The sequence below is a fragment of the Sceloporus undulatus genome, chromosome 4 (genome assembly GCF_019175285.1).
Source record: "Sceloporus undulatus isolate JIND9_A2432 ecotype Alabama chromosome 4, SceUnd_v1.1, whole genome shotgun sequence".
In the NCBI taxonomy this organism is placed as follows: domain Eukaryota; kingdom Metazoa; phylum Chordata; class Lepidosauria; order Squamata; family Phrynosomatidae; genus Sceloporus; species Sceloporus undulatus.
This window is the reverse complement of record NC_056525.1, coordinates 193301021-193315205: the sequence shown is the minus strand read 5'-3', so window position 1 is coordinate 193315205 and position 14185 is coordinate 193301021. Positions and strand designations below refer to the sequence as shown.

At 40.4% G+C, this 14185-nt stretch overlaps 2 protein-coding genes across 5 annotated transcripts in view; both read left to right on the top strand.

Moving 5' to 3' along the window:
* Positions 1 to 9296, top strand: part of GAREM1 (GRB2 associated regulator of MAPK1 subtype 1) — a 111653-nt gene extending 102357 nt beyond the window's left edge. For all 4 annotated transcript variants that reach the window (XM_042463187.1, XM_042463188.1, XM_042463189.1 and 1 more), the window contains one exon: positions 492 to 9296. In XM_042463187.1, coding sequence (XP_042319121.1) covers positions 492 to 1407 — 916 coding nt within the window. In that variant the 3' untranslated portion in view covers positions 1408 to 9296. The remainder of the gene's footprint in view (positions 1 to 491) is intronic.
* Positions 1 to 14185, top strand: part of LOC121928461 (opsin-5-like) — an 896145-nt gene that overhangs the window by 604473 nt on the left and 277487 nt on the right. The window lies entirely within an intron of this gene.

Below are 14185 nucleotides of genomic sequence, written 5' to 3'. Positions count from 1 at the left end.
ATGAAATGTGATGAAACCTGCATGTTGGTGTAAAGACTTTGAACATTTAAAAATAGATCTCATTATGTCTTCAAAGAAAGTAATTACTGGATTGCAGCAAATAGCAAAAGCTGCTGGGTTAATGTATAAATGAGATTTGCACTTTCTATATGCTAAAAGTTAGACCAATCAGTACTATGTCTATTTTTGTCTGTCACTTGTAGACTAAAACCAAGAAGTGAAAAACAATTTAGCCAACATTAACACATTTTCTGGGAAGAGTCACTGTGGGGGTGGATGAACTTGCCCACCATCTAAAATCATTCCTGTACAGGTATTTGAGTTTGTGTGGTGCAAACATTCTGCAGAAGGAAAGTTGCTTAAAAATATCTCTTTACATTATGTCAGAGCAGCATCCACAATCACTATTCTAACATGACTGGTAACAACCAGTGTATTAATTCTGTTGCTTTTGTTTTTTGTTTTTCATTAACAATAACAACGACAACAAGCAATGCTGCTGAAGGTGAAGCTGAAATTCCCACTGAGAGCACTCCGGTCGTGTGTTTTCCATGCAGCTCTGTAAAAGCTGACCTGCAAGATCTTGGCAGCAAATTGCCTTTGGGGAGTCCCTCTGCTGATGCTCTGTCCTCTCGACTGTCATGGCCAAATCATTTTTCTGGAGTTTCTGAAAGTCTTGATAGGAGTGACTTTATATTGGATTCAAACAGGAGTTACAGTTATCCAAGGCAGAAGACTCCCAGCACACCAAAGAAAAATTCTCCAGCACCTTTTACATTTGACTTCAACCGAAGTGAACTCCCTACAGGGAATGCATTGCCAGCTACAGCAGGAGAGCTTGGCTGTGCTGGGTCCAACTGCCCAAAGTCAGCAAGTTACTCTCTTGAGTGTACTGATGAGAAAACTCTGGCAACAAGTAGCACATTGCAGTCTCTCTCATGTCCTGCCTTACCCCCTCGGGCCCCTAAAATAGCAGATGAGAAGCCAGGCCTTGACTTGTGCCCCCTGCCTCTCAGAATAGATGGTGCTGAAGAAGACCCTCAGCCAGACTCTCCAGACCTTTCTGATGATCAGTACCTAGGTAAAAAGGCTGTGTCGGACATCTTTTCAATCTCTTATCCTTTCTCATCTCCTCTTCATCTCCAGCTAGTGCCAAGGTCTTGTGGAGATGGTTCTCCCTGGCAACCTCCTGTAGACCTATCTGGACTCTCAGTAGAGGAAGTGTCCAAATCTTTGCGCTTTATAGGCTTATCAGAGGACGTAGTAACAATTTTTGTTACTGAGAAGATTGATGGCAACTTGCTTGTTCAACTTAATGAAGAGATCCTTTCTGAGGACTTCAAACTAAGCAAACTACAAGTTAAGAAAATACTGCAGTTCATTAATGGCTGGAGACCTAAAATGTAGTGTTCAACTTGTTCAGCAAAACTCAGAGATGTGTGCTGGAAGTCTCACACTCTTTTTGGCTTTTGTTAGGGAGGTGGTTGCACTAAGATCTTCCTACTCCTCTCTTGTCTAAATAGTAAGAGAAGAAAGATCTTACTATTCAGATAGTTTTGAGTGGTGAGCAGACTCTTGTACATAGTAGAAAAATAAAGGTGTGCCTTGGGCATTCCAGAACATTGAGCAGCTGCTAAACCATGAACTTTAAAGGGAATTTAATTTGTATTCATGTAGTATGTTAAAGACCTATATTTATTATTATGGATTTAGTCAACCCTGAGTAGCACATAAATCAATTTGATTTTGTATTTCCCAATGAATTTATTTCCTCTTGTTGTTTTTATTAATTTTTGTTCTGATGGCCACATAACTTGCCTTCACTTTTGATTTATCTGATAGAAAGTGTCAACTTGCCCTTCTCACTCTTGATCTACACTTGGAAATCAGGTTCCTTTCTATAAGATTCCTGGGTTGTGATAAAAATCCACCCTCAATGAACCCGTGTTTCAAAAACACAGCTCATCAAAATAAAACAAAAGAATTAGCTTTACTCCTTCTCAAGATACTGCAGGTCACCATTATTTCATTGCCTTATTAGAGAATAAGACTGAGAAGTTACTGAGCTTGAGGAGAGCAGTAAGTGACATTCTGTCCTCACACTCTTGTGAGATGCTACTGTTCAGTTTGTCCATTCTTTTTCTCCATCATAGTTTTCCTTGTCACCTTTGTTGCATTCTCCTACTGACTCTTCACTTTTTCGGATTACCAAGGATCAGAAAGCAACTGGATCCCTACAAGCAATACCTCTTGCTTTTCCTCCACAAAGATTTGTGGGGAGAGATATGTGGAGGCAATATCAGTACTTTCCCAAAATTGCATCAAGGAAAAGAAGCTAATCTTTTTCATAACTTGGGGAAAGGGATATCTTTTGTGAAAGTTCTGTATAGGATAGGATACACAACTAATCTTTTTTCACACATGCACAGTCTCCAGGGTTTGGTTTAGCATATTTGCTTATAGCTTAGAAATGGCACCAACTAAGACAGACAGACCCTTGTTCCCAAATACAGTATTCTTGATTAATATAAGACCTATGTAAAAAGAGACAGTGTAAATGGAAAAGTTCTTTGTAGTGCTGGAGAAGTGGACTCTAAAATGTAAAAATGAACTTAAATATCCCATTTTATCTCATTTATTTTTGGAAATAACATTAGCAGAGAAGAGGGAATGATTTTAATTTCAGGGTTGTTGGTGGTTTGGGGTGTTTTGTTTTATTTTTGCAATCACACTATATTCAGTCAAAATCAACTTTTCTGTATTATGAGCAAATCTTGAGACCCTGCTTTAATGTTAAAAAAGTTTAGGGATCAATAACCAACCATCTTACATGTAAAATGCACACAAAGTGAGCATGATCTGACTTGGAACTATACTTAAGTAGGGAAGATACTGTTACATCCGTTCAATGATTAATCCTTGGTGCTTTGCATTGTTTCTTTGAAGCATTAAAAAATAAACAAATAAAGAAGATTAACATGTAAAATAACCTAAATTAAAAGAATTCACATTCCAAAAACTAAATCTAATTTAATCAAAATGAAGTTGAGTAAATTGTCCTTTATTTAGAAAAAGGTAGTCCTTGAAATAATATATAGATGTAATATATGCTTTCAATTATTAAGAATTGGGGGGGGGGGGGGGGGGAGGGGAAGTGGAGATCAGGGTGGGCCCACAAACTAAGCAGTGCATTTTTCCCATTGGCCTGATATAACTAAATCTCAGCAAGAGGTTCCAGGCACATCCTTTACTAATTCCATTGCTTATCCATCAAAGGATTTAAAAGGTCAGAAATTTAATGTCTTTATGCAAAGCAAGATGAACCATAGCTCATCTCTCTCTCTCTGTGGCCTTGATGCACTGTTCCTTAATGTGATAGTTTCATTCATTTAGTTTCAGTCATCCTTGCGCTTGGAAAACAGGAGATTTATTCGGAGATTTCATTGAATGTGTTGTATTTGAGGGGAGAACCAGAGAAAGGTCTGATAATTTAGCAGGCAATATTAAGCTTCATTGGTTTTTCCCCCTCTATTTTATGTTTCTTAAGAAAAGCCATGTTGGATCAGACCAAAGTCCTGTCTGATTTAACATTATGTTCACACAATGGCCAGTCTGTTGTTTTTGGGAATTCTGCCACCTAAGTGCAACTGTTTTCTTTATTTTTCATCATGTCTTCTCTTACTGCCACTCCCATTCAACTAAAAAAGTATTTATTTGTGCCCCCCTCCCTCATAATAGATGCTGCTGATGGAAAGCCTCAGAGAGACTCACCAAACCTTTCTGAAAATGAATGTCTTGCTCCCTAAAAGGGCATGTCGGTCACTTTTTCAAAGTCTTAAGTCTTTTTCATTTTTCTATTTTTCACTTTCAGTGGTTCCCCTTAAACCTAGATTTATGAAGATAGTGACAGGGAAGTAAAATTAATTTTCTTTTTAAAAAGTGGAATTTTAAATCCATTGAACCATTACCTTTTCCATATATATATTTAGCCTTTAGCAAGGGTTTCATAAGAGGGCAGAGGAGGAATGACGCATATGCAGTTAGTCCTAAAAATTCATATGATCACCATGCATTGTGTCATAGGAAAGTGATTCTTCATCAGAGAAATTTCTGGTTTGCTAACTGCTTAATATTTCCTTTTCTTCCAACACCTTCCTATAAAACTCTGGGCTGATGTGACCAAGGACAGTTCTATTGGGCACCTGTCTAGCAGCAGAGGTATTTGAAAGCCACTGTATATTTTCAGCTAAATGGATTGAATTATAATATTACTTAATTTAACCTCAAAGGAGAGTTTCTCATTTCTACTGCTGGCATCTACAGTACACTCCCTGGAAAATCCTCTCTATGGGAATTTGAAGCCCCTCCTGAACAATATGGGGTATGGATGGAGGACAGCAGGGGAAAGAGAGATTCACTCAAAACTTGTCCTGAGGATACAACTTATCTCACAATCCAAGCCAATGTACTTTCACCTATATTTGGACATCATATTGAGGAAGTGGATCTCTGATTTAACATCAGTCCTTTTTGCATACTTGAGTGACTGAGTACCTATCATTCTAGAAGTGAAATTACCTTCCATCTGTGCTTCTGCTTTAGAAATGTGTTTGTGCTTTGTAGCTGAAGGTTCCTAGACCATCTCCTCTCAGTTCATAATCCTTAGTTATTTGACAAGCACCTACCACCAAGGCTGACACTTCAGTTTAGGATAGCCAAACATCATCAGGAGGTTTCCTCACTGATCACTCCACCCTAGCTGCTGTCAGAGAACCAGTTGTGTGTCACCACTGCCACAAGTCACTTACCACCTCACCCTTTACTTCCCTCAGACCTGATATCCAGGATACCCATAGCACCATCAGAGCTACAGCTATAGTGGCTGCTTCGCTCACTCCCCACCTCACTGGACATGTTTTCCAACCTCTGAGGTAAACCAGCACAGCTTGGAATATTAAATTTGAAAAATAATTCAATTCAATTATGTCAACTAGTTAAATTTGGGAAATTAATTAACTGACAGATTGAAATATTAGTGTAAAGCTAGACCATGGCATTTATAGAGGGTTGAATGGAGGCTGTCACTTCTGATCTTAATGGGAGCTCATTTTGTTAATGGCTCCTTCAAAAGGGCTCATGTTCACCTTATAAAGTTGCCTTTCTCCAGCCTGGAGATTGCAAAGTACATAGTAAGATTATTGCCTGGCAATGGTAGGAATCGAACACATCTGAAGCTATCAGTTAGGAGGAAACTATCCCAAAATATGGGACCTCATCTTGCATCTTTTTCAGTTCATCACTTGCCAAAATCTCTTTCTTTCTATCTCCACCAATGCATGCATTTGAAGATGATGTTAAATGTATGCATTGGTGGTGAAGAATGTCTTCTTGAAATGCTTTGTTTTTTAAAGGTTAGTAATGATTGATTGTCTTCAGTTATAGATGCTGATCCATTACAAGTACAGCAATAATTAAATGGCTATGATGTTCAGCCAGTGATTTAAGAATGAGGAAATCTTAATCAGATTTTTGAGAGTTTCTGAGCATGTGCAGAATATTTTTCTGCACAAATAATCACGGCATCTTTTCTGCCTCCCCTCTCCCAATCAGGATGTGTGGTGGAGCACAGGTTTTTCATACAGGAATCAGAGATCCCAAATACAATCTGACATCTGCAGTTTTAGTGATCACATATCTAGCATGTCCATTCTTCTCTGTACCCATCTTATCTTCAGTGTAGAATTACAAGGGAGTGTGTAAGAAAGAGGAGGAGGGGTAAGAAAAAAGCAGAATAGCAAGGGTAAGGACAGAGAAAAAGAGGGAGGCTAGAGACGGAAGTTGGGTATGGGTTTGTAGAAAATATTAACTTAATTATCAAGGAACTAGCACTCTGTGAGTAATAGACTAAGAATAACAAAGGGATTCATTGAAGGTCAGCCCAAATAATATTATAATGTATATTATATAGTAATATACAATAGAAATCAGCCCAGAATATAATCAGTAACGGAGGTAGTACACTCCCACTTTTCACAAAGACTCCAAAAACATTCCTTTCATACAGGCCCATATAGGTGCAGCCTGTTTTTTTCACATAAAATGCCCAGGTTTTAATGGCCTAATTAATTAAAGCATGTTCATAATTTCAACATTAATTGGGAAATTAAAATTTAGGCAAAATCAGTCAATGAATTGATCTAAGCTCTGTAAACCAGTTGCTTTGGGGACTACAGCTCCCTCATTCCCACAGCTATCATGGCCAGTGGAGAAGCTTAGGGGGAGACTCAGGGAGTTGTAATCCAATAAAATAAAATGCCCATGTCCTGGTTAACCCCTGCTCTGGCACTCACTGTAGGTAAAGAACTATAGCTTAGCTCTGCTGCAGCCAGGTAGACATGATGCTAGATTTCATTCCTATAATAAGCATTGCATCTGGAATAAATGCCTCCAGGAAGTAGGAAGAGGAGAGACACTGAGTGACAACTGCACCACTACATGTTGCCTCTTTATGGCAATGCAAACATGGAAAGAATGGCAACAGCCATGCATCAGGCAGGGGCAAAACAACCAGAGGTCCATTAAAGCCTGGTTTCATTTTTTTCTCACCATGTCTTTACAAATGATTAGTATCAAAGAGGTTTTCCTTCTTTGCAAGCAAAATGTAGCTGCTGTTCTTCTAGCAAGTGTTCTCTTAATAGAAAATAATTCTGAAGTATGGGCAACATAAAAGACTCACAGCATGATCTTATGCATATTTACTCAAAAGTAAGTCCAGTTGTGTTAAGAGAGATTTACTTCCAGGAATGAGAAGAATTATAGGAATTATAGCCTTGGTTATTTAATGTTGCTCTGGTCCTGCTGTGGGTTGTAGTTCATCTAAAGAATTCTGTATCTGGAGTGTTCAAAGTTTTACCTTTGTAAGTGAACTGAACCAACACTCCATTTGCAAATGCTGAATTTATTCTACATCAGGGCTGTCTGACTGTTAGTAAGTTTGTATTAACTTTTGAATCATTGTCTTGTGGATCATGTATTAAAAGACTGGGTGCTAAAGATAATGCCCAGCAGTTTTTAGCACTTAAAGAGCAGCAGGAAAAAGAATGTTTCTCCCTAAATGTACCAAATCTGTGTGTATATATATGGCCTGTGCCACCATCTCAGTATGTCCTGTTGTCCAAGGCGACATGGTAATTATAGTTGAAAAGTTATTCAGGGGGCACATGTGAGCCAGCCCCACCTGCACACTGCCACCTAACTCCCCAATAAATATCCAGAACCCCACTAAGTATAGGACTGCAAACAACATGGAGTGTTTGTCAAGGGATGGGAAGATGCTGACTAGACTAGCAACTCCTCCCCCCCCCCAAAAAAAAACCCCTCGATGTGCACATCACATGTACATGGGGCTTTGTGTGAACCCGACTTTTTATTTGCATAATAGTTGAATTTTTATCTTGTCCTCTTTACTTTCACAGTCCATTGTTGTTCAACATGAGTTTCAGAATTCAGCTGTTCTGTTTCATTCCAAAAAGTAAAATATTTCTAATATTGTTGGTCCATCAGAGGATAATTGTTGGAAAGACACATTCGTAAGCATTTCTGCATCATGTAGGGAGAAGCACTAATGCTTCAAACCATACCACTTATGCAAAGACTATAATGTCTCTTTGACTCTTAAAATCTATCAGGGTAACCGTGTTAGTCTGTTGCGCCAAAAAAGGACAGAATCATTCTGCTCATTATAGCATGAGCTCATGGTATAATAAATTTGTTCTTTACATTGCTATAGGTCTGACCTCTTAGTATTTCCAGATACCAGGATCAGAACCTAGAGGAACAAAGCTTAAAGTTCGGCACAGATTACCTAAATGTTTTTCATAATTCTATGCAAATAAGATTCAGCATAAGGGTAAACATCCCCACTGACAAGCAACATTCTTGCTGCTCATTTTCTGTGAGATGGAATTGACATTTTTAAATGTGCAGTGGAGTTGGGGCTGCAGTAAGAGCCTTACTCATTTGATAGGACTGTCAACATTAACTGTGCTGGCTTTTGGTATATCCAGATTAACAAGTGTCCCACCTTAAATTTGCTGACCTATGCATATTGCATAACTAATCAAGATGACAGTGCTAGCTTTCAATAATTTGTCTGCAAAGACAAGTAGATGGAAATATTTCAGGTTTTTAATCATTTGGCTCCTGAACTTCTTTGTAGGCAATATAGTAGTCCATTATATATATCCCCTACACTAGCGCATCAACATTTCATGCAGGTTTTTTTTTAAAAGAGCGAGCAAAGGAGAACAAAGGCCATATGTAATGTATCTGTAACAATTATTCTTATGCTGCCTGTGATCAAAGTACTATATTGTGAGGTATGGTCTATAGTTTCTTTTAGAGATTTAACACTGCAGTCCTAAATCCCACTGAGTTTAGTATGGCCGTTGTGCATGCTTGGGACTGAGCAGCCACATTGCAATTGTAGGGAACATTTTGTCAACTAAGCAGGACAAAATGCTTACTTAAAGGCAGCATCAGATGATTACTGGCAAAATCAAAATCCTTAAGAGAATGTTCACTTAATTACATACCAATGCATTTTTAACAGTGACATTTGCAGCCAAGATGTTGTCAGTTAAACTAGTATTATTACTCTGTCAAGGGCTGTATCTACACTGCAGAATTAATGCAGTTTGACACCACTTCAACTGTCATGGTTCATTGATATGGGATTTGTGGCTATGTAAGGTATTTAGCTTTCACTGTCAGAGAATTCAGGTGCCACAACAAACTACAAATCCCAGATTTCCACAGGATGGAGCCATGTCAGCTAAAGTGGTGTCAAACTACATTAATTCTGCAGCATGGTGGCAGCCATAAGCACCTTTATTATTATGCTATATATTTTGATTACATAGTGGCAAGTGTTTCATAAGAAGCAAATGGGATAGAACAATTCAGTATCTTGGGTCCTAAGATAAAGCTATCTACAGAGAGATCACAGAAGGAACATTTCCATCTCCCCTCCTACCCCTTGAATATTAATGCAAACAATTATCTTTAGATACAGTAGGAAGCAGAGATGCATTCACCCAACAGGCTAGGACATTTGTCAACATTCCTGAAAAGATGTGTGTTCATGTCCAACTTGAACTACATTGCCAGCATGTAGGGTTGCCATAGCACGCCCCCCCCCCCGTGACCAGCACGGTTTTGGGGGGCCCCTCCCGGTCACGGTCCGGTTTGGGCCCCCACCCGTGCCTGGTCCCCTGTTTGGGGGCCCGCTCCGGCCATTGCCGCTGCCGCTAATGCGGCTGCTGCGGCGCCAACCCACCTCCTCCTCCAGCTCGCCTTCCTCGCCTCCAAGGCAAGGGCTTGAACACTGCCCAGCCCAGGCCTCAGTAGGGGCCAGTGGCAGGCGCGCGTGCGGAGGGAAGCGGGGCAGGCAAAGCGAGGCCCCATTCCCTTCCCTGGCTTCCTCCCCTGGCGACGGAGAAAGCCAGGCAGAGGTTTGGGGCTTCGCTTCAGCGAGGCCCCACTCCCTTCCCTGGCTTCTTCTGAGGCCGGCGGAGAAAGCCAGGCAGGGGAAAGAGCCTTTCCTCTTTCTCCTACTCCTTCTGCCTCCTCTCCTCCTCCTTTTCTTCCTCCCCTTCTTCCTCTTCTTCTTCCTCCTCCTCTTCCTTTCTTCTTCATCTTTTTCCTCCTCTTCTTCTTCCTCCTCTCCTCCTCCTTTTCTTCCTCCCCTCCTTCCTCTTCCTTCTTCCTCCTTTTCCTCCCCTTCTTCATCTTCTTCTTCCTCCTTCTCTTCTTCTCCATCTCTTCCCCTCCTCCTCTTCCCCTCTTCCTCCCCTTCTTCTTCCTCTCTACTTCCTCTTCTTCTTCCTCCTCCTCCTCTTCTTCTTCTCCTCTTCCTCCTCTTCCTCCCCTTCTTCTTCATCTTTTTCCTCCTCTTCTTCTTCCTCCTCTGCTCCTTCCTCCCCTTCTTCCTCCTTTTCCTCCCCTTCTTCTTCATCTTCCTCCTCCTCCTGTTCTTCTCCTCCTCCTCTTCTTCCCCTCTTCCTCCCCTTCTTCTTCCTCTCTACTTCCTCCTCTTCTTCCTCCTCCTTCTTCTCCTCTTCCTCCTCCTCTGCCTTTTCCACTCTTCCTCCTCTTCAATGCCCAAATGTGCTGTTTGGAATGGGGGAGGCAGGTTGGCCAGAAAGGGAAGTCCATTTCTGCCATCTGTCTAGGAACAATGTCAAAATGTCCTCCATTTTGATCATGCCTAAGAAACATGCATTTATATTAACACTTTTAAAAAAGCATCATTTTTTGCATGTCCTCCATTTTTACAAAATATGTCCTACATTTGAAAATTTTGTCCTACTTTTGTCCTACATTTGTCCCAGTTTCGAGGTCCAGAATTATGGCAACCCTACCAGCATGTCTAAATATAAGTGAGTCCTTCTCAGATGGACTGACAAACTCTGGGCCTTGAAAACTTGTGCCTTAACCACAACCTGCTCAAAATCTTGTTAAGAGACTTGAGAGGAATAATTTTAGACAAATGGTCCTAAGCTTGTTTTATTATCTACATAGTCTCTAGGAATCTAGAAATGGGGAGAATATCATTTAAAACAAGAAGCAGATTGAATCCTGATGCTACAGAACAGTTAAGCAGGACCAGTTCAGCTCTGTTCCTGCGAAGCTCTGACAACAGTATTCAGGAAGTATGTATGGATCACTGAGGGATCTCCTTTTGTAATGAATGGAAATGTTTGAATACTAATTTTGAAACAATTTTAAAAGTTAGTATTGTTTCATATGATTTTTTTTATTTAAACAGTTCATTCAGATGGTGAAACTATATAGAAAATACAACAGTAACAGGAGAGGGGTTTTTGTTTCATTTATAGATCCATTTTCATGTTATGAAAGCTAAGATGGACATAGAGGCCTCACTAATATCTAGAACAAAAGAGCCTTTTGAAAATATAATCTAGTTTTACTGTTTTGATAACAAAATTCATCAGGTCTAGTTTAAAACAATGGTGGCTGAATTTCAGGCGTACTGTTTTCTGGGACTGTACTAAAGCAGCTTTCTGATGGTTTTCATGTATGTCAAAAAGATAGGCGTGGGGGCTATTATTGGCTCAGTGAATATATTCCATTGTTGAAATAAAGTGTGCTTTTGTGAAAGTCTGTGCTGGTTTGAACATCTCTGTTAAAAGTTTAGGAGTGAGAAATGTTTAAATCAGAAGCAAATAAATAACAAAATAATGTATATGAACAAATGTCAATGGTGTATTGTAAGTATATAATTGTATATTAAAGATATTATTTTCATGATACTTTAAAAGTGTAGAGTTTATTTTTTCCATCAGATGTTAGCTGGATATACAATTATAATTTGTATAATTTTGGCAGCCTAAGGCTTTAAACGGTCAGATATTTTGCACAAAATAATTGAACTGAAATTTAGTTTTAAAGTTGGATTGCATATTGCTAAAATGAAAACATACTTGTAATGTCTGCACTGTTACTAGTATAAAACAATGGTGGCTGAATTTCAGGCGTACTATTTTCTGGGACTGTACTAAAGTCCCAGACTTTAGTACAGGATAATTTTGACCCTCCAGATATTGTTGGGCTACAGCTTCCATCAACCTATCAAGGACAGCCAATAGATTTTCCGTTCAGACACATCTGGAGGGAAACATTTTCTCACCTGTCTTCAGGTCTGCTAAATAACATCCTTCAGATGATTAATTATTAAACATGTTAAGGTCTGCTGCCTTTATCTGAAGAATAAAAAAAATATCCTTTGGATGATTAAACATGTTAACAACTACCGTATATACTCGACTATAGGTCAAGAAATTTATGCCTGAAAATTGTCCCAAAAATCTTGGGTAGACTTATAGAAGGGTCAACACAGCAATAGTGATTAGAAAGGTCCTAGAGTAAAACAAGCATGACACCCCAATCTCCATTGAATTCCTCCCCTTCCAGTCCATTTGCAACTTTTTCCATCCTATCGGAAAAAATCCCCTTCGAAAAGCACTTGCCTGGTCCGTTTGCAAGGCTTCCTTTCCCTGGTCCCCTTTGCAAGGCTTCCTTTCCCTGGTCCCCTTTGCAAGGCTTCCCTTCCCTGGTCCCCTTTGCAAGGCATCCCTTCCCTGGTCCCCTTTGCAAGGCTTCCCTTCCCTGCTCCCTTTTGCAAGGCTTCCTTTCCCTGGTCCCCTTTGCAAGGCTTCCCTTCCCTGCTCCCTTTTATAATAATAATAATAATAATAATAAAACTTGTATTATATACCGCCCTTCTAAAAACCAGGGCGGTGAACAACAGTTCCACACATATAAACCCTTTGCAAGGCTTCCTTTCCCTGGTCCCCTTTGCAAGGCTTCACTTCCTGGTCCCTTTGAAGGCTTCCTTCCCTGGTCCCTTTTGCAAGGCTTCCCTTCCCTGGTCCCCTTGCAAGGCTTCCTTCCTGTTCCCCTTTGCAAAGCTTCCCTTTCCTAGTCCCTTTTGCAAAGCTTCCCTTCCCTGGTCTTTTGCAGGCTTCCCTTCCCTGGTCCCCTTTGCAAGGCTTCCCTTCCCTGTCCCCTTTGCAAGGTTCCCTTTCCCCCACCCCCACCCCCCCCCCTCCCCCCGTCCCTTTTGCAAGGCTTCCCTTCCCTGGTCCCTTTTGCAAGGCTTCCCTTCCCTGGTCCCCTTTGCAAGGCTTCCCTTTCCTAGTCCCTTTTTTGCAAAGCTCCAGTCCCTGGTCCCCTTTGCAAGGCTTCCCTTCCCTGGTCCCCTTTGCAAGGCTTCCCTTTCCTGGTCCCTTTTGCAAAGCTTCCCTTCCCTGGTCCCTTTTGCAAGGCTTCCCTTCCATGGTCCCTTTTGCAAGGCTTTCCTTCCCTGGTCTCTTTGCATCCAATGGGGAAAACTCCCCATTGAAAAGCACTTGCCTGGGCCCTTTGCAAGCCTTTGTATCCTATGGGGAAAACTCCCCATTGAAAAGCACTTGCCTGGTCTGTTTGCAAGCCTTGGCTTCCTGTGGAAACAAATCTCTATTTAAACCCACTTGCTTCCTAGTAGTCCAGAGAAGAAGACAGAGGGACAGAAATGGTATTTTCCCCCTTTCCATCCTTCCTTATGGCTCCCTAAGTTTTACCCTCAACTTATCCACAGGTCATATCAAAATGCAGGATTTTGACCCTGAAACCTTCTCTCGACTTATACATGAGGTCAGCTTATACACAAGTATATATGGTTCTTCTTCTTCTTCTTCTTTTTCTTCTTCTCATTTCCATCTCTTGGAACCCTTTTCAACTACAGGGCCATGGCCAAATCCATGTGGCAGCAAGAAAATAGTGGGAACTATTTTCATGACTTGTAACACATAGAACATGTCTTCCACACTCATGCTTTCTGGAGACTGCATTTGGCAAATTTGTCCCTTTCCTTCCCCACCCCCTAAAAATGTGTTCCTTTCCTGAGGCAAAAATTTGCAAAATATTCAAGTGCCCAAGGAAATTTTTGAGTGAAATAAGATTGACATTAAATGTACAAATGTGATCTCTAAGAGTGTGTTACTCCACATTCATGATTTGGTTCAGACTTGAATTTGTTACACAGCTTGATTGGAAACCAGTGAAGCTGACTTTGGTCTAAATTGAAGTAAGATTTTAGAAGCCCTCCAAAAATAGAGATTCACTTTACTTACATATAAAGTTAGAAGACTAGTTGAGAGAAGTAATCTGAAGATTACTATGTTATTCTGTTGTACTTTGTCTGCATCATTTCCTCAAACCCCTCCCCCCCACACACACACACACTTTGGCATTTTGGAGGAACTGAAGATTTAAACTGTATGTTTGATAGAAATGGTTGGGTTTTTTTAAACAATCTGGACTTTAAGATTATTTGTTTTTGAAGGATATCAGCATTGTTGAGTCTATCTTTTTATCTGGCCATTTGAAACTGAACATGTCATTACTACTGTATTAACAATAATAGAAAAGAATATACAGTGGTGCCTCGGGTTACGAAATTAATTCGTTCCGCGGCTAATTTCGTAACCCGAAAAACCTTCGTAACCCGAATTGCCATAGGCGCTAATGGGGAAAAAAGCCGCGGCTCTGCCGCGGCTCCATTTAAAACAACGCCGGAGTTTTTCGTAACCCGAAAAAACTTTCGTAACCCGAAACAATAAAT